Source organism: Balearica regulorum, chromosome 11 (genome assembly GCF_011004875.1).
Source record: "Balearica regulorum gibbericeps isolate bBalReg1 chromosome 11, bBalReg1.pri, whole genome shotgun sequence".
In the NCBI taxonomy this organism is placed as follows: Eukaryota; Metazoa; Chordata; class Aves; order Gruiformes; family Gruidae; genus Balearica; species Balearica regulorum.
Genome location: NC_046194.1, coordinates 14,865,060 through 14,887,831, shown reverse-complemented (window position 1 = coordinate 14,887,831; position 22,772 = coordinate 14,865,060). Strand labels below are relative to the sequence as shown.

At 42.7% G+C, this 22,772-nt stretch overlaps 1 protein-coding gene across 1 annotated transcript; it reads right to left on the bottom strand.

The window, feature by feature from the left end:
- Nucleotides 1-10,733: 10,733 nt before the first annotated feature.
- Nucleotides 10,734-12,783, bottom strand: LOC104642711 (uncharacterized). Its single transcript, XM_075763437.1, has 2 exons — nt 12,110-12,783; nt 10,734-11,440 (listed from the first exon to the last, which is right to left on the bottom strand). The coding sequence occupies exons 1-2, from the start codon at nt 12,659-12,661 to the stop codon at nt 10,829-10,831; spliced, it is 1,164 nt and encodes a 387-aa protein (XP_075619552.1). The 5' UTR covers nt 12,662-12,783; the 3' UTR covers nt 10,734-10,828.
- Between the last annotated feature and the right edge of the window lie 9,989 nt (nt 12,784-22,772).

The window sequence follows — 22,772 nt, the reverse complement described above, 5'->3', positions numbered from 1 at the left end:
TTACCATCTGAGGCTGAACTTTCAATGTCCAGGGTGAACTCATTAGAAGTCTCAAAAAAGTAGTTTAGATGCAACAGAAAAAAAACAGAAAGCAAGTTTTGTTTTTAGAGGGAAATGAGGCTTTGTACAACTGTCACTCATTTTTTTGTTTGCTGCTAACCTCAAATTAACCGAGGCAAAAAAGTTCCAGGATTGATATGTAGTTAAGAATTGCTTTTTGAAGTTAGAAAGAGAAATCTATGCTTCATTCAAAGCATGATCAGTAACATTTCCTAAGATTTTAAACAGAAAATTATACCTTACTGCTTCTATGTCACAAGGGCTTCCTTTTTGTTCTCCCTCAGCAGTCTGAGAAAGAAAAGCTGCTGGTTTCAGGCTGCTCCTGTGACAAGTAACTATCTTTCTTACTCAAAGCAACGGAGTGCATTCCTGAAGAAATTCCTCAACTTCACTGAGAAAAACATGCAAAGACAGAAAAAAAGAAAAAAATATAGCTCTGAGAGTGCACCAAGATGCACGTTGGCAATGGAAAAGCATTATTAAATCAAATAAGTTAAAATAAAAAGAGTCAGATCTGATCAGTAGGCAGATGAAGTTGGATTCACAAGGAAAGCCAGTGGGACCTGAGAACCTTTGAAGGTAGGACAGAGATCCTAAACTGAACCCGTTAGTCCATGCAGTGCAGCATACCGCTGGCTAGGTATAATGTCTCAGCTTGGAAGCAGAAAAGCCGCATGTGAGCAGACTGTCCACCTCCAAGTCAGGTTCGTGTGGTGCGTTATCTTTCTCAGCAGCTGCTTCAGAGGTCCGCACACATAAAACCAATATCAAGGTGTCTTAAAACACACTCAGGAATCTAACTTGGATGAAACACAAATATTTTTTGAAAGTCTCATCCCTGGCCATAAATTTCTCTCTTTCTCTAGCAGAGACACGGCTTTCATTACCAAACTGCTGAAGCTCTTTCTGCAGCAATTTGCAAACCTGGCTCCAGCAGCGAGAGTCCAGTGCCCCGCCGCAGCGAAGCACCTATTCCCCAGGGGACATTGCTGATAGCTCCCACGGCACAGCCAGGCCAAAAGTACACAGATACGGGTCTGGGAGGAGCCCTGAGTGCGTTGGCAGCAAAGCTTACAGGAACGGTAATTGTGGCAAAGGCCTTTGCTTATGGGTCACTATTTATGACTTGCAATAAGTCGTCCGCCTTGCTAGCAGTTAAAATTTATTATATATATATGGTTACAGAATTCAAACTAAGAAAAAGGACAAATGTGGCAAAATTAGTCTGAACATTCAAATATTCTTGGGAATTCATTATATATATATATATTTGATTCTGTCCAATGCCCTTCAGGGCTTGTAAAGTTCTAGATTCTTCCCCTAGTATCTTCCTCTAATTTAGGTTCAGTTTTAAGCAAACCCCCATGTTTTGTAATGAAAAAATTAATTTAGAAAATATAAGAGTCAAGCAATTTAAGTTTTTCCAATAAATATTTTTGAAAATGTGATATTAACATAAATTGGAAAATGCTTTTGTCTATTTTCCAGACAGAATTATTTACTGAGTTTAATTGGAATTCATAAATAATTTCGATCCCTCAAAACTCAATATCAGAGGATCACAAGGTATTTTGGGTTGGAAGTGATTTCTGGAACTCAGCTAGTCCAACCTCTTGCTGAAAGCAGGGTCAGTTGTAAGGTCAGACCATGCTGCTCAGGGCAAACTGAAACCAGGCAAACCTGAGATCAGGTTGCTCAATTTCAATATATTTACTGTTTGTCAAGAAAAAACTAACTGAATCTGAATCTACCTGATAGCATTCAATTTTGTATCTAAATTCTCAACACAGACAAGCTAAAGAGCATCTGAAGGTGGGGAGCTGTGTCAAAGAGTAATTGTGTGGCAACAAGCAGAATTTATCCAGTGTTGTGCCTAACCTTTCAAACTGCCTTTTCTCTGTGCTGGGTTGTAGGTTCCTCACTACAGACCAGGCTAGTCCATGGGCAGCGTTCGCTCAGTGCTTTTATCATTTCTAGTGCATGATGTGTAGCTATCAGTACATACTGAAAAGTCTTGTTACTTTCATAACCACCAACATATTACTGAGAAATTTTATACATGTAAGTACGCTTTCATTTCATGTTTACTGAAAACAGATATTCAGACTAAAAATAGTCATCTTTCTCAGCAGAGACAGGTTCAATGACTGTATGCCCAGTGAGTAAGAGTACAATGAAAAACAACACTGATGGTTTTATTTCCACTGATGGTGGGAATAAAATGATCACGTTAGCTCACTTGGAGTTTGGAGAGACCTTTCTGTCAGAGAGAGGATGACCTCATCCACAGCTACGGCTGCCCAGCCTAGCCTAGTTGAAGCTTAAAAGCTGGCAATCAGGTGACATTTTTATGATCATTTTTGAAGGCTGGTAAGAAGCTAAGAGAAGCTATGGGAAAAAGGCCTTGATCAAGCTAGAAGATAAGAACAGGACTAAACAAGACTCATACGGAAGAGCCTTGGTTAAGGCAAGGACTTGAAGTGGTTGATGTATATGTGGAACAAACATCTAGCAGCTCCATGCTGGAAAAAAAAATTGGGTTTGTGATCCGTCTAGGGGCTTGGGTTATCCAGTCCCTTCTGTCTGAAAACGCTAGGGCTTGACATGGTCTCTGGCTTGCCGTTAGCCTTTACACTGCAGTAGGGTGGTGCAGGACATTGCACCAGGAGCCACGGAAGCAGGATGTAGCTTGAGGTATCAAAGAGCAAGCCTTAGTTTCTGTAATGCTTTACCTGCGAACTGGTAAGTGGCAACAAAGCAAATCCAACCCCACTAAAAGCCTTCCAATTATTTCTGCTATGTGCAGGCTTGATCTGTAAACAGAAGCCCAGGTAGCCAGCACAATACAAATTAGGCTTGCTCTTCTCCCTGCAAATCAGAGGCAAACTGAGCAGTCAAATAAAGTTTCAACATTTAGGCTGAAAAGCAGATTTTGTTTAGGGAGGTATTACCTGTAACCTCTCAAATCCATGTCTCCTTCTTAGGCTTTAAACTTCCTGGATTTTGAGTGCCTGTTGTAACTCTCTGCAATGTAAACAGCGGGAGAAAATAATTTCCCTGCTTTCTTAAATGCTCCAGGAGTTAAATGTCCTGCAAGACCTGCCTTTTTTTTTTTTTTTTTAACAATGTGTGTTACTTTTACTACATAAGAGCAGACTTATTAAAAAAGGTATTATTAAGAGAAACACCTTAACATTCCACAAACTGGAATGGCAAAACAGCTTGTAAAAGCAACAAAATGCATCTTTCCTGTAAGACATATTGACTTTAAGGAATCAATTGTCTTTTTCTGTGGCCTATCTTCATTTGAGCCTGGGTCCCCGTGGAGGCATCACACTATATATCTCATTTTACCCCAGATCCTTGTCCTTGTTTTCTCCAATTAATTCTGTTGGCCACTGCTTCTAGTGTGACATTTCCTTTATGGTTTCAAGTGCATACTGGTTTGAACTGTAACTTTGTGCATTAGGAAGTGCTGCAACAGCAATTATTAGTTTCTAGCTTGAAATTCAGTTTCTCAGTCTACTACAGCATTTTGCTATGCCTGAACTTCACATTACCTGGAACCCTACTACTTGCATAGCTACAGATGGCAACACCTCCGCAACCGCCTTTCATACAGGCATTTTACTTTGAGAAGAGCTAATGATCATCACCATATGATCCTTCCTCTTCTTCTTTGTAATGTGACAGAGCTGGTAATGGGCATGTTCAGAAAAATCACTGCATGGAATTAGCCCTCATAAATGAAGCAATCTAGATTCAGGCTCCTAGCACGGGTGAGATGCACTGCTTGTTTGCTATTCCCTTCCCCAATCCCAAACAGAGCTAATTCAGCTTGTATAAATTAATGGAGTGCATGATTCAGTGGTGCAACAGGAGCTCAGTTCAGGGATCAGCCCTCATGTACTTTGAAATTAGTTCTATAGAAAGTTTGAATACCACAGAGAAGCAATTAAATAGCACAAGAAACAAGATTGTTAGAACAGGAATGAAAGATAAGGGAATCCATATCACCTGATGCTCTGATTTTTCATTTTGGGCCTTGATCCTCCTACCAAAGTAAAAAAAAAAATTGTTGCATAGCAGAATTCAAACAGGGTGGTTGTGGAAGTAGGAAGAAAATACCCTGAAAACAGAATGAATGCAAATGAGTATTAATAAGTCTAGATCAGTTATTACTGGTCTCTCAAAAAAGCAGAAGACTGAGCATAATTATAAACAGTCACACACAAAACCACAGAAGCACTGAAGAATTTGCATGGAAGATCATGGATTTTGCCCTGGGAAAAATCTGTGACCTTTTTAAGAAACACTGCTCTAAATTAAATATATTTTTTTCCTAGAAATGAAAAATCTCACTTTCCTCTATTGCAAGTTCATCACTTCTGCAATGAATCTGATAAAGTCTGGGGAAAATGTATCAGTGTTTCTTTATATCTCTAACAACAATGTTCACAAGCCTCTCAGATTCAGTTATTTTCTGATCATGATTCATCATAAAACAATACTTTTTGCTTCTTCCAAACATTGGTATAAACACAAAAGACTCTGCATTCAGTGTTTTTAAAACAGCCCATGGAAAATGCATATCACTGAAAACCCTTATATGCTTATCACTTTCTGCAAAAGATCAACATTGGAATTTTGGTTTTTACTCCTTTCATTCCTTATCTTCTTTTCTTAATCCACTATCTCTTCTCTCACTGAAAAATAGTATGTTTTTTGTGGTGTACCTGCACCGAATGAGAAATATTTTGCACTTTAGTATTTAATGTTCCAACCATTCTCTTCAGAGACAGGTTTCATTAATAGAAACCACACAACTTCTTTCAGCTGCTCTACACGGTCATCAGCAGCTCCTCCTTCACCTGTGGAAAAGCTTGGTTTGGGGGGGCTGTAGCAGATAGGATGAGCTGTTCAGTATTTTATTCCTTTCTACATGCTTGTTAGGAACAGAATGTTAATCATCCTAAGATGCATACTGCACTCAGGAAGTCCCTTGCCATTCCTTCAGCAAGGATAGATGCAGACGTCTACCCCATAAGCCATCTAGCTATCACATGGGAGGGAGAGGAAGGATGTTTCTTGCTTCTGGCTCCCAGTGTGACCGGCCTGTTTCCGGAGCACCAGGAAGAGACTTTGTGTAGAATGAAAATCTATTCTCATCCCAAACATTTACTAGTCAGACTGGATTTTGCTAGCAGGATTCTCCAGGTTTCTAAAGGACTGCAGCACCACTACAAAAAGTTTCAGCGACAAGGCTAGCTCAGTTTCCCAGTTTGAGTTTCCCCTAAGGGCAAGGCACTGTGCTCCACACCCTTGGTGAGGTAGGACAGTGCAAAATCAGACATCAGATCAGCAGAGGTGCAATATTGCTTATGGCTTCTACTTCTTACCACTTCTACTTCTTACCAGACTAACTCAAGCCAAATAATTGTACCATGAATTCTGCTTTTAAGGGTATTGAAAACCAACAACTTGATGTAGCCTATTATGGCAGCAAACCTTCGGAAGTTTCCAAAAGCAGGTAAGCAAATGTTAAATCAGAAACAGCAGACAGGCATTCACACACTAACCATTCCTTAGGGCTTCCTAAAAGAGGGACTAATAAATTTTATTAACTTTCCCCATGATGACTGTCTCATATGCCTGGTATATGTGGATATATCAAAGCTGGAATACTCTCAGATCAAGAGATTTGAGTTGTCTACCTCTGTTGTAAGTCACCACTTCAGAAAAAGGTCAAAATAGCAAAAGGGGGAGAGATTCTGTAAGTAGCAGCTATGCATATGGCAAGTCTCTCAGACTGAGAAGTTATTTTCCTCCAGAGAAATAGAGTTCAATACAGCACTTGCATTTTAAGTACCACATATTCCGCCAAGCATACATGATTTCTGAGTGGTTTCATAGGTAAAAAGATCAGGCTTCATTTCTTCCTCTCCTGCCAATCAATGCAGCTTCTGCATTGTTGAGCTTCAGTTCTGCAAACACATCCTTGACTTTACAACCCTGAGTAATCCCAAAACAAGCAAGACAATTAGCCATAGGAATAGAGTTCAGCAATTGTAGAAGTGTTGCTAGACTGAGGCCCAAAGTCCAAGTTTTCATGTAACTGACTAAATAAGTCTCATATTTGCTCTTGGGCACTGAGCAAACGCAAGATTCTTGAGACCCAGGTGAGGTGTGTAGCATGATGGGTCACTTTTGAAACCATTCGCTTTTGCTCAGCGTGCATCAGCTGCGCTTTGTCAGGTTTTAGGCTCTCGAAAGTATTACAAGGCTGTTGTGCAACTGTCAGTGAAGGCCACGTAAGACAACACTTGCCTTCCTCCAAATACTGTGTGTCCATGTCAGCTACCCTTCTGCTTGGGACTAAATCACATCTTCCCTGCCCTACTCTTTCTGCACTGACACCTGGTTCACATGCATATTACAGTGCAAGTCCTCAGCCTTTTTGGTGAGAGTGAGAGGTGCTGGGCTCACAAAATTCCACCTCTCATTCCTGCAGCAAATGGTTTTCCAGTAAATAAGTTAGGTGCCAGAGCAAATAAATGGTTTTTAAGGAGGAAGAAAAAGAAAATTAAAATTCAGATCAACTTGAAAGAGTTTTGGATGAAAATATTGACAGATCAAGAAAGTTTTCAGTTTTGTATTTTGTTTAAAAATGTTGATTCATACATGAAAGTTTAAGGAAGTGTTAAAACCCTCCAAACCAAGATCTGTCAGGTCAAATAATTCACTTAATTTAACCAGAAACTCCTTTCATCATGCCGGAAGTCAGTTATTTGCATAGATCTGATTTCTTTATTTACGTAGATTGGTATTCTTACAGCTCCTTCAGATTCTGTATTATCTTAATTATATACATTATATAAATAAAAATCAGTCTGTCTGTATCTTGTCTGGCTTTATTTAACCAGCAATTTAGGGATTGTTCAACATTAAGATACAATCAAGCTAACAGTCCCTGCTCACGCAAATAGTTCCTAATCTCTGGAGATGAACTTGCTGACATAAAATCTGCATTTTTGTGTTTATATATTTAGTCTTCATAAAGGGGAAAATCTTTTGCAGTGAAGCAGATGGTAGGAGATACTGTGAAATTTACCGTTGAAGAAAGTGCATGAACATTTTATCATCAAAACTTTGAAGATAAATTAGCTTTTAATAGTGTGGAAAGTTTTATGAAAAAAACCCCAACAGAACAGTATCTGGGGTAAGAGGCTGACAAACAAGGGAGGGCAATTTTTCCCCTTGTCTTTAGCAATAATTATTTTTTGGCATGTTTTGACTGCTGAAGGCACAGGAAAATTTGTTTTCTAGTAACTTGATAAAAACCTCCAAAAATGCAAGGAAGAGTTTTAAGTAACTGGAAAAAATAAGTGGCAAACCTAATTTGTTTTCAGAAGGAAAAGAACAACCAGGTTTTCCTAAACCAGCACAAGCTCATATATTAGGCTTTCCTTGTTTAGGAGAGAAGCTGTCTCAGAACTTGGGAAAGCTGCATTGTTGCTAGACTCAGGACGGCTCTTGGGGCTGTAGCATGCAGGACACTCACATCTTTTCCTGGCGTTTTCTGTAAGGAGATGATTTTTAAATGTCCCACACATTTACCCTGCTAAGAACAGCATCAAACCCCTCTTGTGGAGCTGACTGTAAGTAATCAGAAGAAACTGATTACTGACATAACAGGCTCCCCTTGGCTTGTCCTACCTCATAACTGTCTGCCATCTCTCATCCCCATCAAAGCTGATATGACTGAGCTTCTTACTCTGGCACAAATAAAGAAAAATAATCCAGGCGAGAGCTGTCATAGGCCTGGGTGGCTATAGCCAGCTCGCTGCAGGACAGGGAAGGGCAGCTGTACCAGTCACAGATAAACTAATGTCTTTTTTCTTACTATTGGTTCACCACCTCAAAGAGGGAGATAAGAAGCAGATGACTTTGGGTGTCCTTTTTATCCCCAAACTAGTACTTCAGCTGCACCCCCAACTTGCACTTTGAGCTGAAAAAAGCTGGGATTTGTACCAAATCTAGTAGAGGAGATACCATTTCCATCCCTCCAAAGTGGAGGTGGTAAACTTGGCCATCTGTGATTTAACATAGGGAAAAAGGCTAAACATCAGTTTTTTACTGACATGAAGCCAAACCAAGCCATGCAAGGGTATAAATACCTTCTAAGAAGGTGTCAGGGCAAAGCAAGGGCTGGCTGCTCATGCAGGATGGTGAGCTGGGGGAGAACAGGGCTGGCAAGGCAGGGACCTCACGAGCACCCACCCCACAGTACCCGAGAGCACGGCCAGGGTCAGACCAGAGTCCAGGTCATCAGACAAGTCCCTGATGGTCAAGCAGGTCTGAGGTCACACTACAAAGTCAGCCTGCAGGTCAGGAGTAGGTCTGAAGCTGGGGGAGCTAGACCCAGCTATGCTGGAGACCAGCCCTCTTCCAGCAGAGCTCCAGCTGGGACTGCAGGCCCAGAACTGAGCTTAAACAGGGTTCCTGGGCCATGGGCAGGGTGTGGTTGGAAGCCACAGGTGAGGCTGGGCACAGCCATTAAGGTATTTTAGTGCCCCCATGGCTGTGGCACAGGCACTACCACACTGTGGTTGGAGTCTGCATCACTGTGGACTTAATGAACAATTCTGCATTTACCCTCTGGTCTTTAAATTGTCTGTAAAACTGAGACATATGTCACACTTCTTGATTCAAGGTCATGTCACAGAATCATAGAATATCTCGAGTTGGAAGGAATCTGTAAGAATCATTGAGTCCAACTCCCTGCTCCTTGCAGGACTACCTAAAAGTAAACCATATGACTGAAAGCATTGTCTAGATGCTCCTTGAACTCTGGCAGGCTTGGTGCTGTGACCACTTCCTTGGGGAGCCTGTTCCAGTGACTGACCACCCTCTCAGTGAAGAACCTTTTCCTGATGCCCAGTCTGAACTTCCCCTTCCATTTCCTCATGTCCTATCGCTGGTCACCAAAGAGAGATCAGCAGTTCCACCTCCACTGCCCCCCTGAGGAAGCTGTAAACTGGGATGAGGTCACACCTCAGCCTTCTCTTCTCCAAGCTGAACAAACAAAGTGACCTCAGCTGCTCCTCAAAAGTCTGGCCCTTGAGACCTTTTACCATCTTTGTCACCCTCCTCTGGGCACACTCTAATAGTTTGATGTCCTTTGTTACTGAGGCACCCAAAACTGCACACAGTGCAGTGTAGAGTGGGATAATCACCTCCCTTGACCAGGTAGCTATGCTGTCCTTGATGCACCACAGGGCACTCTTGACCCTTTTGGCTGCCAGGCTATACTGTTGACTCATATTCAACTTGCCATCAACCCAGACCCCCAGATATCTTTCTGCAGGGTTGCTCTCAAACCTTTTGTCCCCCAATTTGTGTGTAAACCAGGATTACTCCATCCCAGGTGCAGAATCCGGCACTTGCTCTTGTTAAATTTCATACAGTTAGTGATTGCCCAGATCTCTCTGTAAGGCCTTTCTACCTTCAAGGAACTCCACAGCTCCTCCTAGTTTAGTATCATTGGCAAACTTACTTAATGTACCCCTGTCTCCTGCATCCAGATTATTGATAAAAACATTAAAGAGCACTGGCCCTAAAACTGAGCCTGGGGAACCCCACTGGTGACTGGCCACCAGCCTGATGTAACCTCATTTACTCCAACTCTTTGAGCCTGACCCGTAATCAGGCAATCACGTAATTTCATACCAAAGGTTCAGATTGAAGTTGTCTGGAGTAGTCTCCTGTCTACCTACACCTGCAAAGCATGCAGCTGGATACCGACACACTGTTCATGGCACAAAATTTAATCCCACTCTCCTCCAATTTTCAAAACACTTCTGGATTTAAGACTTTTTATTTTATTGCATTTTACTATGAATCAAAAGCATGGCTCTTTATCACACAACAAGGGAGCAGTGCTGCACACCTGATGCCTGGCTCTCCTGGAGGTCAGCAAGATTTCTGTCTGAAAGAGGACTGAATAAATTTTGGTCCTCAGCTTACATTAATGAGGTGTTTCTAGGAAGAAGCTAGATGCAAGCGTGAGGTCAGGCCATCCTAAAGCCAACAGATGCAAAAAGATATTTTGGGGAAGTGATGTCTTCAAATTTGGCATTACAGACCACCGCTGTGAAGCACAATTGATGAGCGATCACAGCGTATACAACTCACACAATCATCTTGAACCCATTTCCCACATGAAACAGAGCAATAATGCTATTTATTTCTCAGCGAAACTCTGTGTCACCTCCTACTTCCAAAAGGGTATCTTTTCCCAATATGTCCAAAGAACAAAACCTAAGAGTTTGATTCCTCTCTCAGATCAATTGGAACCTAATCCCATTACTAACCTCAGTAGTTTCACTCCTGAATTCATTAGGAAAATGAAGGAAATTGTTTCAGTGCTCAATATTTTATTTCAAGGACTGCTTGTCAGCAAAGGACTCTGGAACTGCACTGACTTTTTCCAGACACTTGACACGATACAGTAAATTCTAAATCCTTTTACATTTCTGTTTGCCAGTCAGCAAGCCCACACCTTCTCTTCAAGGAAAAGGAATTAGTCTCCCTTGATTTTGGCCTGTTGCTGTGTTCTCATGTTAACGCCTGCAGTAGGATTCCACTGTAAAAACAGGACAGCACAACTGGCAGAGGCTTCGTATGCAGATAGTTTATTGGAACACTTAGGAGACCCTGTTCCCTTGGACTCTGCTAGGACATAGACTAAAAGGGCTGCGGAAGGTACCTAGGACGCCCCGGGCTGGGGTCCAAGGCCATTACCTGCAGGGTCGCCATCCGGGCCTGTGCAAGTCGGGCACTGTTGGTATGGTGGGGATTGGCCCTGAGGCGGCCTTAGCACAGACAGAGCAGCAGCTGCTGCCAGCCCTGGTAGGAAGGGGCTGCTGGGCACGGCCGGACCTGGGGCAGCGGCAGCAGAAGCAGCACCCTGGGCGCCAGCCGGGCCGGGGCTGCTGTGCTGTGGCAAAAGGGAGGGGGGCAGAGGATGGAGCTTCTCCCTGTCTACTGCTGCCGCAGGGCCTGAATTTGTCAAAGGGGTGGTGCGCACAGATGTACGGGCGCGTCTGACTCGGGCAGCTGCCTTGCCACGCGCAGTCTTCCTGGGTGCAGAGGTGCGCCTGTTCTCCCTTGGACCTGCTGGGAATGGACCGCTCTTCTCCTCGGGAGTGTCTTCCCACACAAGCTCAGCATCTGCTTTTCTTTTCTGTAGGCGTGCGTACAAAGCCATGTCCCGCGCAAATCTTGCTGGTATTTGATTTTTTAGATTAAAGCTTTGCTTGTACTTCATTAGCTGATAGGGAAAATGTCTTCTAAAGTTCGGGTTGTAGTAGAAGTGAAACTAAAAAATGCAAAGGAAAAGAGTTAGTTGCCACCACCTTGTGACTAGAAACCACAAAGACACGATAACTAAGAACTTTAATTGCAAAAGAGAAATGTGGATGCTAAAAAAGGACTGTCAGGGGCATTCTAAACCTGAAGTGTCAGCTGAATAAAAAGGTGCCATCAGTCCTGTTAAGCAGTCACCAGCCTCGTGTGTTTGCTGCTGGTAGCAGAGAAGCAAAGGATTTTCAAAAGCATACAAACTTACTTAGAAACCCAAATACCATTACTTTTCAGCAACTTTGGCATGGAATGAACATGCAGGTAATGATATGATGCTGACATGTACCTTCTCAGCCTTCAGCAAATGCCACAAGAAAACTGCACATTTGGTACAGCAAGACACACAGCAAAAAACAACAACAAAAAAATCCCGATACAATGAGAGTATCTTTTCATTTTATGCATTCAAAGTAATTGGAAGTAACCAACATATAATTTTTATCAGCATTTCTACTACTCAGAAATGCTACCTCAAAAACTCCCAAACATGAGCCAAGGAGACATATGACAATCAGGACATTTATTACCATCCTCATCTCCTACGTGGTAAAGGCTTGTTTCGTTGGAACAGAAATCTGTCCCACTAGAATATTCTGAGAGTTTGCACATAGAGGATCCAACATACCTCCCTAAGTCTTTCTTCTACTAGCAAGTCCTTGCGCGAACCCGATTTCGGAAAATCACACAGCTTTCGGGTGAATCCGTGCAGATGGAGTTCATGAGCGAAGCTTCTCATGCTCTCACTTTCAAAAATTTTCAGACGTCCTTTCCTTGCCAGTACTTCCTCTTCAAACAATTCTTCATGAATCACTATAGACTTTCCGTTGTCACCCCACCAAATGGACTCAAACAGGTCGTTGTCAACAACGTCCCAGAGCTTCTTCAGAAAACTAAGGCATATAGAGGCATGGCCTTTGCAAGAGCCCTCCTCAGATGAATTCAGATGCTCTCTTTTTGACGAGGGTTGCTTAGTTGAAGACTGTGAAGACCCTTCTTCTATTGGAGGTCCAAAGGCAGCATCACTAGCTGCAATTTTGTCACATGGTGGACAGAGAGAAGTCAAGCCTGATGGCTCAACTCCATTGGCCAGAACAGAATCACATGAAGTTTCCGATGAGGAAAGCTCCATTTTAAATTCTTTTTTCTCAGTTTGAGTAATTTTTTCAGTTGAATCCATCTACCTTAGCAGCCAGGCTGTCCTGACAGCCAGCCAGCTGAAAGGAAGTGACTGAGTGACTGAGAATCCCAAGGGAAGATTCTCAAGCATCACTATGACACTCATGCTGCGCTTCCATGACATCACAGAGCAGTGTCTGTTTCCTAGCAACATGAAGCAGCAGCAGCAAGCCATTTCTTTTCATTTACGTATTTTATGTCTCAAGAGCCTAAAAGTAAATAAAACCGCAATGAAATTTTAAGTGTAGTGGTAGGACAGTGCTGTGTTGGGTTTCAGCCAGTACCCTGTCCACAGGAAGGGACAAGGAGATTCAATCAAGCTTTAAAAAACTAGTTTAAGATAATACTTGCTGTGTTGGGTTTGTGCAGCAAGGTTTTGGTAGCGGGTGGGGGCATGGGCTATAGGGATGGCCCCTGTGAGAAGCTTCTAGAAGCTTCCACAGTGTCTGACAGAGCCAATGCCAGCCAGCTCCAAGATGGGCCCGCCCCTGGCCGAGGCCAAGCCAATCAGCGCCTCTGTGATAACATATTTAAGAAGGGGGGAAGTTTTTTTTTTTTTTTTTTTGCTGCTGGAGGGGGAAGTGCGGAGGTGTAACAACAAGGTTAGTGCGGGAGGAGGGAGGTGGAGCTCCGGACACCGGAGCAGAGATCCCCCTGCAGCCCGTGGTGAAGACCATGGTGAAGCAGGCTGTCCCCCTGCAGCCCATGGAGGGAGGATGAGGGGGTGTAGAGATTCCACCTGCAGCCCGTGGAGGACCCCACGCCGGAGCAGGTAGAGACACCTGAAGGAGGCTGTGGCCTGTGGGAAGCCCGGGCTGAAGCAAGTCCCTGTCCAGACCGGTAGACCCTTGGAGAGGGGAGCCCACGCCAGGGCAGTTCGGGAAGGACTGTAGCCCGTGGGAGAGACTCCATTTTGGAGCAGGGGAGCGATGAGAGGAGTCCTCCCCCCGAGGACAATGAAGCGGCAGAAACAACGTGCGCCGCACTGACCGCAACCCCCATCCCCCTCCCCCCCCCCCTCGCCGCTGAGGGGGGAGGAGGTTGAAGCCGGGAGTGAAGTTGAGCCCGGGAAGGTGGGAGGAATGGGGGCAGGTGTTTTAAGGCTTGATTTTTTTTTTTCATTGCTCTATTCTGTTTAGTAATAAATCAGACGAATCCCTTTTTCTAAGTTCGGTTTGTTTTGCTCGTGATGATAATTAGTGAGCTCTCTCTGTCCTTATCTCGACCCAAGCCTTTTGTTAACTTCTCCTCCCCATCATGTTGGGGAAGGAGTGAGCGAGCAGCCGCATGGCGCTCAGCTGCTGGCTGGGCCTAAACCATGTCACTTACACTGCATAGGGCAAGACTTTTAAACACTGCTAAAAAGTTCATATAAGTACAACTGTGCAACCAAACCATTAGGAAGGTTCACACATGAGACCACCACGTATCTTTGAGGACAAGAAGTGGCACAATACGGACAGAAATTCAACCGGGAACTATCTGAGTGTCCTCTGCTGGAGATCCTCTTACAAACACGGAAGTCTTCAACACCTGGTCCAGTACAAATGCATTCCCACTTCTGGATTAGCATTTTAAGAATTGTTGATTTTATCCAACACATTTTTGTAGGAAGTTTATTTCCACCTGTGAACCTTACTGAAACACTGGCCAATGCCCAGGGACCTTCAGCTTTACTGAAAGTGGGAAGGTTTGCAAGTTTGATAGTTCAGGTTAAAAACTGAACCTATGTAGACAAAGTTTTCATATCCAAAGGTCTGGGGCTCAGGCTTTTGAGATGAACAGGCAAAGGCACAAATGGATGCTGAATTTGTGACATTTAAGCTGGTTTATAATATGATTTTTTATTCGGTTTGTGTTGCACTTTTTTTGCATTACATCAGCCTTAACCAGAGCTGGATATAAGGAAGCCCAAGGAGACAGTTGCCTTAGTGTTCTTTGGTGCATAGTTTAGCGCCAGGGAAGTGAGAAGGCAGACATACCTCTATCAATGAAGTGGGATGTAGAAAAAGAAGTGGCTATAAATGCATCTTAGTCATCATTTCTGTAGTTCTTTAGGTGCTTCACAAATACTGTTTAAGTAAGCCTTCTAGCACATCATTGAAGTACTTACAAGAACTGTGTGAATACTTCATTTTGGTTTGGTGATTTAACTGAAAAATTAGAAGTAATTTTCCGATCAGTGAACTGGCCCAAAATGAAATGCGTTCCTTTTGTCTAATCAAAATAATTTTTTTGATTCACATGAAAAAAATCTTGGTGTTCAGTACTCATAATACAAGAAAACAGAGCCAGAGGTTTAAAAAACGAGGCAGAAAAGATAAAGGTTCTGCTGTCTAACCAGATGTGGTGATGACAGCCCTCTAAGTGGACATGGATGTGTTACTGCTTAACATGATAACCTGTAACCCACACTGAGAGAGTTCACACACACGTGCACCAAATCAGAAAACATCTCCTGCACTCTAGTGATTTTGACAGTGGTTGAGAATGGGTGAAAAGACATGTTATGTCTTTCTGTAATTTCACTAAAAAACCTACATTTTATGAGCCTTTTAAAGGAAACTCGGAATAGAAGTTTCACTAATTCCCTTTTTGTGGTGGTTCCAGCAGCAATACTATTTAATTTGCACAGAAGATATTGTGCAGCTGGATTCCTAGTGCAGGAAGAGGATGGCAAGCTCCTGTCTCTTGGAAATGTCAGGACCAGCCAATGCAAGACTGCTCAGCAGGATGAAACCACGGAATGGTGTCACCATTCTGCTGGTGACAATGCCTGCAGGATCTGAGCAGCATCTCCAAGTCTCCTCCTATCTGGGACTAAATCCTTTCTCCTGTGCAGCAGCCCCTGATGTGCTGAGAAATGCAAATTGTATTGTGCTGCACCCCAGCTTGTAGATATGGCCCAGAACAACAGCTTTGAAAAACACAGTTTATATTCCTTCGGTGTTAGTGTTAAAAGCTTATTACCCCACTTAAAGTGAGAGGATGTGCCAAAAAGTTGCAACAGAACAAAATACATGGGTAGCAAAACTCCTGAACATTAATGTAAAACGTTCTGACACACCAGAACAATTAGATCAGCTTAGCTCTTAACAGGTGGCGTGGCGGAACAAACTCATCTCGGACAGCGGTAATGCTGTTAGGCAAAAGCACTACTTTATGAAGAGATGACATGAGATATTAAGTTCAGCTTTATATTTGTCACTGTATTTTAAAATTATTAAAGCACCAATGAGAAGTAATCTTTTATAAAAAGTACTTATAATGTTCAAGCTTAATAATTCACAGTGAATCCATTAAATTTACAAAGGTGCTTTAACAGTATCAAGGAACCATTCCTAAAATACAATAGATTAAGAATTACATGTAAAAAAACACTGTTATGATATCACAGTAAATGATGAGGATCCAAGGGTTTTTTAGTTATTTTCGGCCCTGTTACAACTATAGTAAAACTTGCATGATAATATCACATTGTTAAGCACAATGTGAAGGAGGTGCTGGGGAAGTGGGGAAACAGAAAGCTTTAGTTGATGCTGATCTGAATATCCCATTTAGCTTTCTGACTTTTGATAGCACTTTTAGTAATAAGCAGCTTTTATTATTGGTTGAAATACTCTTTGTGTGTGCATATGTGTGTGCATAGTCATAAATTCCCAGTGTATGATGCAGAATTTCTTTATTTGAAAGCACTAAAGCAAAATGCTTCAATGGATACGAGAGCGCTCCATTCTAAACCAGACAGAACACAAGATTTTTACATTGTTATTTTATCCATGTAACCTAGCTTCAAGTTTAAACCAACCTTCAGATTCCCCTAGATCTACATACAGAGCTTTATTCACATTGCTCACCTCAGCCAAGAAATAAATCTAAACCAGAATGTGCAAGACTGCTGGGTTCACTGAACACGTATAAACAGGTATCATCAGGTTTAAGAGAGAGGAAGAGTCTGAAGAGGGAAAGACCAGAGTGACACAGACTATTAGCATTTTCTTTTGTAAGACCCATGTCCTCACATTCCTATTAAGCAGAGAAGGAGCTTACTGCTCTACGATTTTCCCCTCAATAGATATTTTTTGCATAGTTACACCATTGTACAGGGTGTTTGCTATGCATGCTAAGTCTGCCCTGATAAGCCCTGCAGACGTGCCTGTGGCAGAGGTGCTGAGGGTCGGGAATGAGATGTGCTGCCAGAGCTGCACTCACTACTCTCCGTATTCAGGGCACGTGCTTGTGTTATGCCTCCCTCCTGCCAGGGCACTCTGGTTTTCTTAAGTAAAGCAGTACATTCAGCTATCAAAGGGAAAGGGTGAAGGCAAAGAAAAGGCCAGGAAGTTCCAATGTTTAATGAACCTTTCATTCAGTATATACAGCTTCTCACGTAAACTGAGTATGTGGAGAAATCCCATGGAATTCAGACCAGACAGTGCGTGGGCTAAATCATTGAGCAGGAAAGTAAGCAGAGTGGAAAAGGCTTATTCAGTTACCAAATCCAGTCCCTTGTTATTGTGGGCAATTCTATCCTATAATTCATCAATTCATAAATTGATGTATGATCCCATCGTATACTGATGTATGATTCACAACAACAATTTTGTTGTGTAAAAGAGGATGGGGGGGAGGATTAACCTGTGCTAATTTTCTGTATGACTTTAGCACTTGGCATGAAGGATGCAAGAGAGAGTGATGACCACCACTATTGCTTCCTCCACAATAAGCGTGCATGAAGTAAGAGGCTATTGGTCAGCAGTGTAGACTCTAAGAACCTGAAGAATAATGATAGGTCCCTATGAAATAGTGTATTAATTACCCTGGTTCTCCCATTTCTCCCCTATACTGGGTAGAAGAATACAAGATGTACTTCTTCTGGAGCAAATCACCAGGCTTTGAGCTGCATGAGGATCTTCAGTTGCATGAGACTGAAATGCCAGCATTCTGCATTTTTCCTTACATCCAAGGATGCTGAACAAGCAGAACAAGCAGAACACTTGGCCCTTTGCGTTATAAGAGCTAGTGAGAACTCAGAGTGACTATATTCTTTGTATATTCTTTGTACGTTCTTTGTCTTCTCTGAGAATACAGCTGCAAGAGGGTATCTAGGTTACAAAAATTGTTTAATATTATGCAGACTATGTTGGACCATGTGACAGAAGCTCCCCTCATGAGTAGGTGATCTGATTCAAGAGTGAGGGGGATACAGGCCAGTGCCTCAGTTCTTGCTTTCTTGTCATGGCACTGAAAAGGAGCTGATTCCCCTGCCTGTGGCTGGGTAGAGCCATAGAATATCCCATGTCCAGGACAAAGGCATGGCATGTCACCCAAACTTATACTGCAACCAAAGAGGTGATTGCCTCCCATGTATGTATCAATCCAGCTAGTCTGGTGAGAACCAAGCAGCCAAGACGCAGCAGCACAGCTTTTTTCATGTGATATAGCTGCCAGAATAAGTAGACAGTGCCCATCTGCCTCATCTAGCTGGCACTGAAGCCACTGTTTCCATGACTTCATTGTCATAGGTACGCATCGAGGGAGATGACATGATGCTCAAGTATGCCTGCACAGGCTGCAACAAATGCTCTCAGTGTTGCACAGACATCCCTACAGCTACACTCACCCTTCACAGAGGCTCAATATACCACCCACTCCTCCTAATTCTTAATTCCTGAAACTAGGTTTTACACAGGCTTTCAGCAGCCCACACAAGGTTTTGTTGGTCCTCTTCTTAGGAGAGTGTTTTTCTTATACTGAATATACATAGAAATGTTATTGACCCTATTATTACTAATGTAAAAAACTTTAGAAAGCCAAATTGGTCTCTATAAATACTCATCAGGAGACCTGCCCATGATTGATAGTTTTACATGTAACATATGTAGGTGTTTTTGCTTTATATTTCATAACAGCATAAACACAGTACTGCATGTACTACATGTTCTGTATTAGTATGTAACTAGTACAGCAACCTCTGTGCAAGGGCCAAATGCCATCCAGAGACTAGACATGACATACATTTGTCAAAACCAGGAAAGGGAAAGCAAATTTCAGCATGTTGGACAAACTGTACTTGCCTAAAACGTGAGCTTTTCTATCCCATGCTTTCATACCTCCACTGTAATAAAAGCTAATAATGAGGGACATTAAGATTAAATTAACTCAGCTGAATGAATGAAAATGCAGAATTGCTATGAATCCCAAAGAGTAAATCCAAGTGGGGGTATTTACAGTTGACACCCCACCCCCTAACCTGTGAACAGGCACTTGATCTTCAGATCTGGAAAGCAGGTTGGCCTTGTCTTACTGCTTAGAACTGCAATGGCTGGGCACCAGTGTGGTTAAAACAAGCCCATCACAGAACCACAGCAAATTAGTTTGCCAGGCTGTTTCATTCTATAGCCTGAAGGCTTAGATTAACAACCTGTATCTAAGCGACAAACTTTGGATCTTCAAAGGCTGTGGAATCCTCCCCACAGAAGGCTCCAGAGCTCTGTTGTTTTTTTCAGTCTGAGAAAATCACTCTGCTTAGACTGTGAGTTAGATTGAATTTTTAACTAGAAATGAACTGATTCAGACTCTAATATTTAAAATGAATAATGAAAATACCTTCTTATTTAAAAAGAAAAGCAGTAGGTTTTGTTTCTCATAAATGCATACTATGCTGATCATTAGCTTCATCCTTCTCTGAGGTATGCCAGTTTTGTGATGAGAGATCCACGAGAATACCTGATAACTGGCGGATGATTTGTGGCTGCTGTTACAGGCTTATGTCAACGTAATACAAGGTCTGTTTTGTAATACCAAGGCACTAATCCTATTTGCTTTATTAATTAAATGGAATTACACAAGTCAAAAAGTAAGCAAGATTTGGCTGTTGCAGGAAGTTATTCTTGTTGCCTACACAAGAACTTCCTCTGGGAGGCATATTATGCTTTCATTATACTTATGGTATCAGACTGACTTCTATTACAGAAGTATGCCTGTAGCTAAAGTACTTTCCCATGCTGGAGGCAAGTCTCATCTCTGATTACTGATCCTATGTCTTGGACCTCATACATGAAGTAAAACCACAGTAAACTGATGTCATGGAAGTGTATGACTGACAAAATATTTTCTAAAAAATGTTTAACGGGGTCGGGTCAGGAAATAGGTGGAATGGTCAAACTGAACAGGGAAATTATCTTACAAACACTTTGGCAGACACAGTGTATTTACAGGTTCAGGATATCAATTGGGAACTGATACTACACAGTGTGTGAGTTAATCTAAGCTTAGAACGATGACACAAAATGTGCGTTCCACTCACCTATAAGGTGAGGACACCCAGTCCCAGGAAATTACTTTGGAAGGCGTCCCAATGCAAAGGGAGGGCTGCCAGCCAGAGACGCGCTGCTCCGAGGAGAACCACTTGAAGGGGGTGTCCATTTACACCCTGGGTTGGATCTGAACTGTGGTCATCTATTGGTCGTGGTCGCATATAGCTCCCTTTGGTTGAGGGGTGTCCTGGGTGGACTTACTGGCTGAGGTGGTCTCTGGTGGGCTCCAGTACCTGGGGACGTTGCTGGGGGCTCTCTGTGTACGTGCCTGGCAGCGCACATGCGTCCTGCCAAAGTAGCCACCATGGCCCCCCATGCTGTTAAACCTGTGGGGGTGTGTGTGTGCACGTGTGTGTGTGTGTGTGAGTGCGCTGCTGCCACGGCTTAACATGTTAACCCTCGACAAGCTTTGTCCTTGCTGCTGTGCATAGCTGTTAAAGAATTCGTCAAGAAGGTAGTGATTCGTTGTGGCAGCGTGTGCCGTCATCACGGGGGTCAATGATGGCTCTGTTACAGATTGATGGGGCAGAGAATAGAGTCCAAGCCTTGATCTGAACCTTTGCAAAAAATAGTGCTAGAGGAACCGGGTCCGAATTGGTGGATAGTCCCCACAGGTAATCTGGTGTGATGAGAATCACCCATGCTGAAAGGGAAGTGAAGGTTTCCCTTTTCCCAGTATCTGACTTGCCAAATTAAAGTACTTGTTAAGCACCAGCTTCTGTTTGTTTACACAAACACTTACATAATATGATGCCCAACATTACTTATCTGAACAGTCCCCCTGCAGCGAGTGCTTTCAGGGCTGTGATCAAGCTGGGAACAGGTAACTGTCACCAACGAGTGCAGCACAAGTGTTCATGGCGTCCAGATGTTCCTTCCCTAGGCTCAGGCATTAGGGACTGGGTGAGCTATCCATAAGTTATAATAAGATTTCTCAATTTTAGATTTGGCAGCTTTCACTGTTTGTTTCTCTCCTACATTTGCTTGTAGCATTTAAACTAAGCAGTGTTTTCAGGTAATTGAGACACTTGGGAAAACTGGTATTAACAAAACCTATTTTTCTGTGTAAAGTGTTTGGCAGAAAATGACAAGCTTTCAAGTGCTTTTTTCTCTTTTAAATGCTTTTGGCTGTTATTAGTGAGGGTTAAAAAACCCTCTAGTGTGAACAATTGGCCGTTCACCCAGCATAAAATGACCACGGCTGTATTAGCTCCTGCCCTTAGGGAGCACTGTAAAGTCTTGGTAACAATATCACAGGCATTTTGGCAAGTACAAATAAAAAGAGAAGGCAAAAATTATAAAGAAGGCTTCTGTCCAAAGATAAGCTTGAAACTATTATAACTACTATAAGAGGAGCTGCTCTTGAGTGATTCCCCAGACTGCTGACAGGAGGGATACTGAATCACTGAGGACTTTATGCTATCTCTCTGCTGTGAGTCTGGGGACAATCCAGCGAAGTTTTACTTCCAGCTTCTTTTTTTTTTTTTTTTCCCCCCCATCTAAGTGCAATCTGAACATTTTCTATCTTATTTAGGAAGTATTTGTGATTGGATGAAAAATGGAAAACCCAAATGATAAATGGCTATGAAATAAACACATACAGTGAAGGTGGTTGCCTGGAGTACTTGAAAAGGATCTGGAAGGAAGTCTAAGAGGACCAACCAGATTCCAGCCTGGCTTCTGCCACATTTAACTACTGGGCCTGTGGTATTTCCCTGTGTACTGGATCTTCAAACTTCGGTATTTATGCCTTTTAGCACTGCCCTTCCCGCGTTCGATGCTGTGCTCCACCAGGGAGTTCACAGTGCTAATTTAGCTAAATAGAGACCTGGGCGTGGGGGTTGTTCTCCACAGGGTTTCACAGCAGATGGAGCAGATCTCAGGCGATTGAAGTGTCAGAGGGAGAGATGTATGGAAAAGCCTGTATTTAGCTTCCATGTCTATTTAGAGCTGCAGCGGAGCTCAAAGGCTGAACTTTATGTATAGACAATGATTTTGTCCTCCTTTCATTTGAATACATATTCATTCAGTGGGAGGCCTCTATATCAGGTATTCCTCGGGTTAAGGGTTTATGCAGTGGTAGCTCCCACATCCAGGAGAGCATCTCTGCCACAGGGTGATATTTTGAGTGAAAGCCTCCATTCTTATTGAAATGAGGCCAAGAAAGAAAGAATTACAGCTCAGAAAACCCTAGAAGGAGCCAGGTTGCCTGCTGTTCAGGAAAGGTCTCCAGGACTGTTTCTTAGAAGACCTAATATGCAGATGTTCCACTGATGAGGGAGCAAAGCCCAAGCCTTTCTGCTCAAGTTCCTGAGACCATTTCTTCTCCCAAATCCATGACTCTCTTGTTCCCTGAGTTGCCTCCAATTCTGCTACTCAGCCTGCAAGTAGCAGCAGATGCACAGAGCAGCTGTGGGACTCACCAGCCAAACACTCGTCCACTTCCACAGCCTAAAGGGTTGCAGTCATGTCCAGTGCAGATTTAATAAAGCAGGTCACATTATAAAAAAGAAATTCAAAAGACAATTCATGTCCTCACTTTTGTTTGATGTCTAGAACATTCAGTAGGATTTGGGAACCCAGCATGACATGAGCCCTTGTCTGTTTAATGTGATTTTCATCAAGTCTGTCTCTGATCTTTTTCATCAGAGCATGTATATTGCTTTCTTAATATACTATACTGCACCTCTTCCCCTAATGAGCAGTACTTACTGCTGGGCAATCAAACACAGGCAAAGTAACCTTTTCACTCATCTGTCTTGAAGACATCTCTTTGTGTATTCTATTAACTGGATG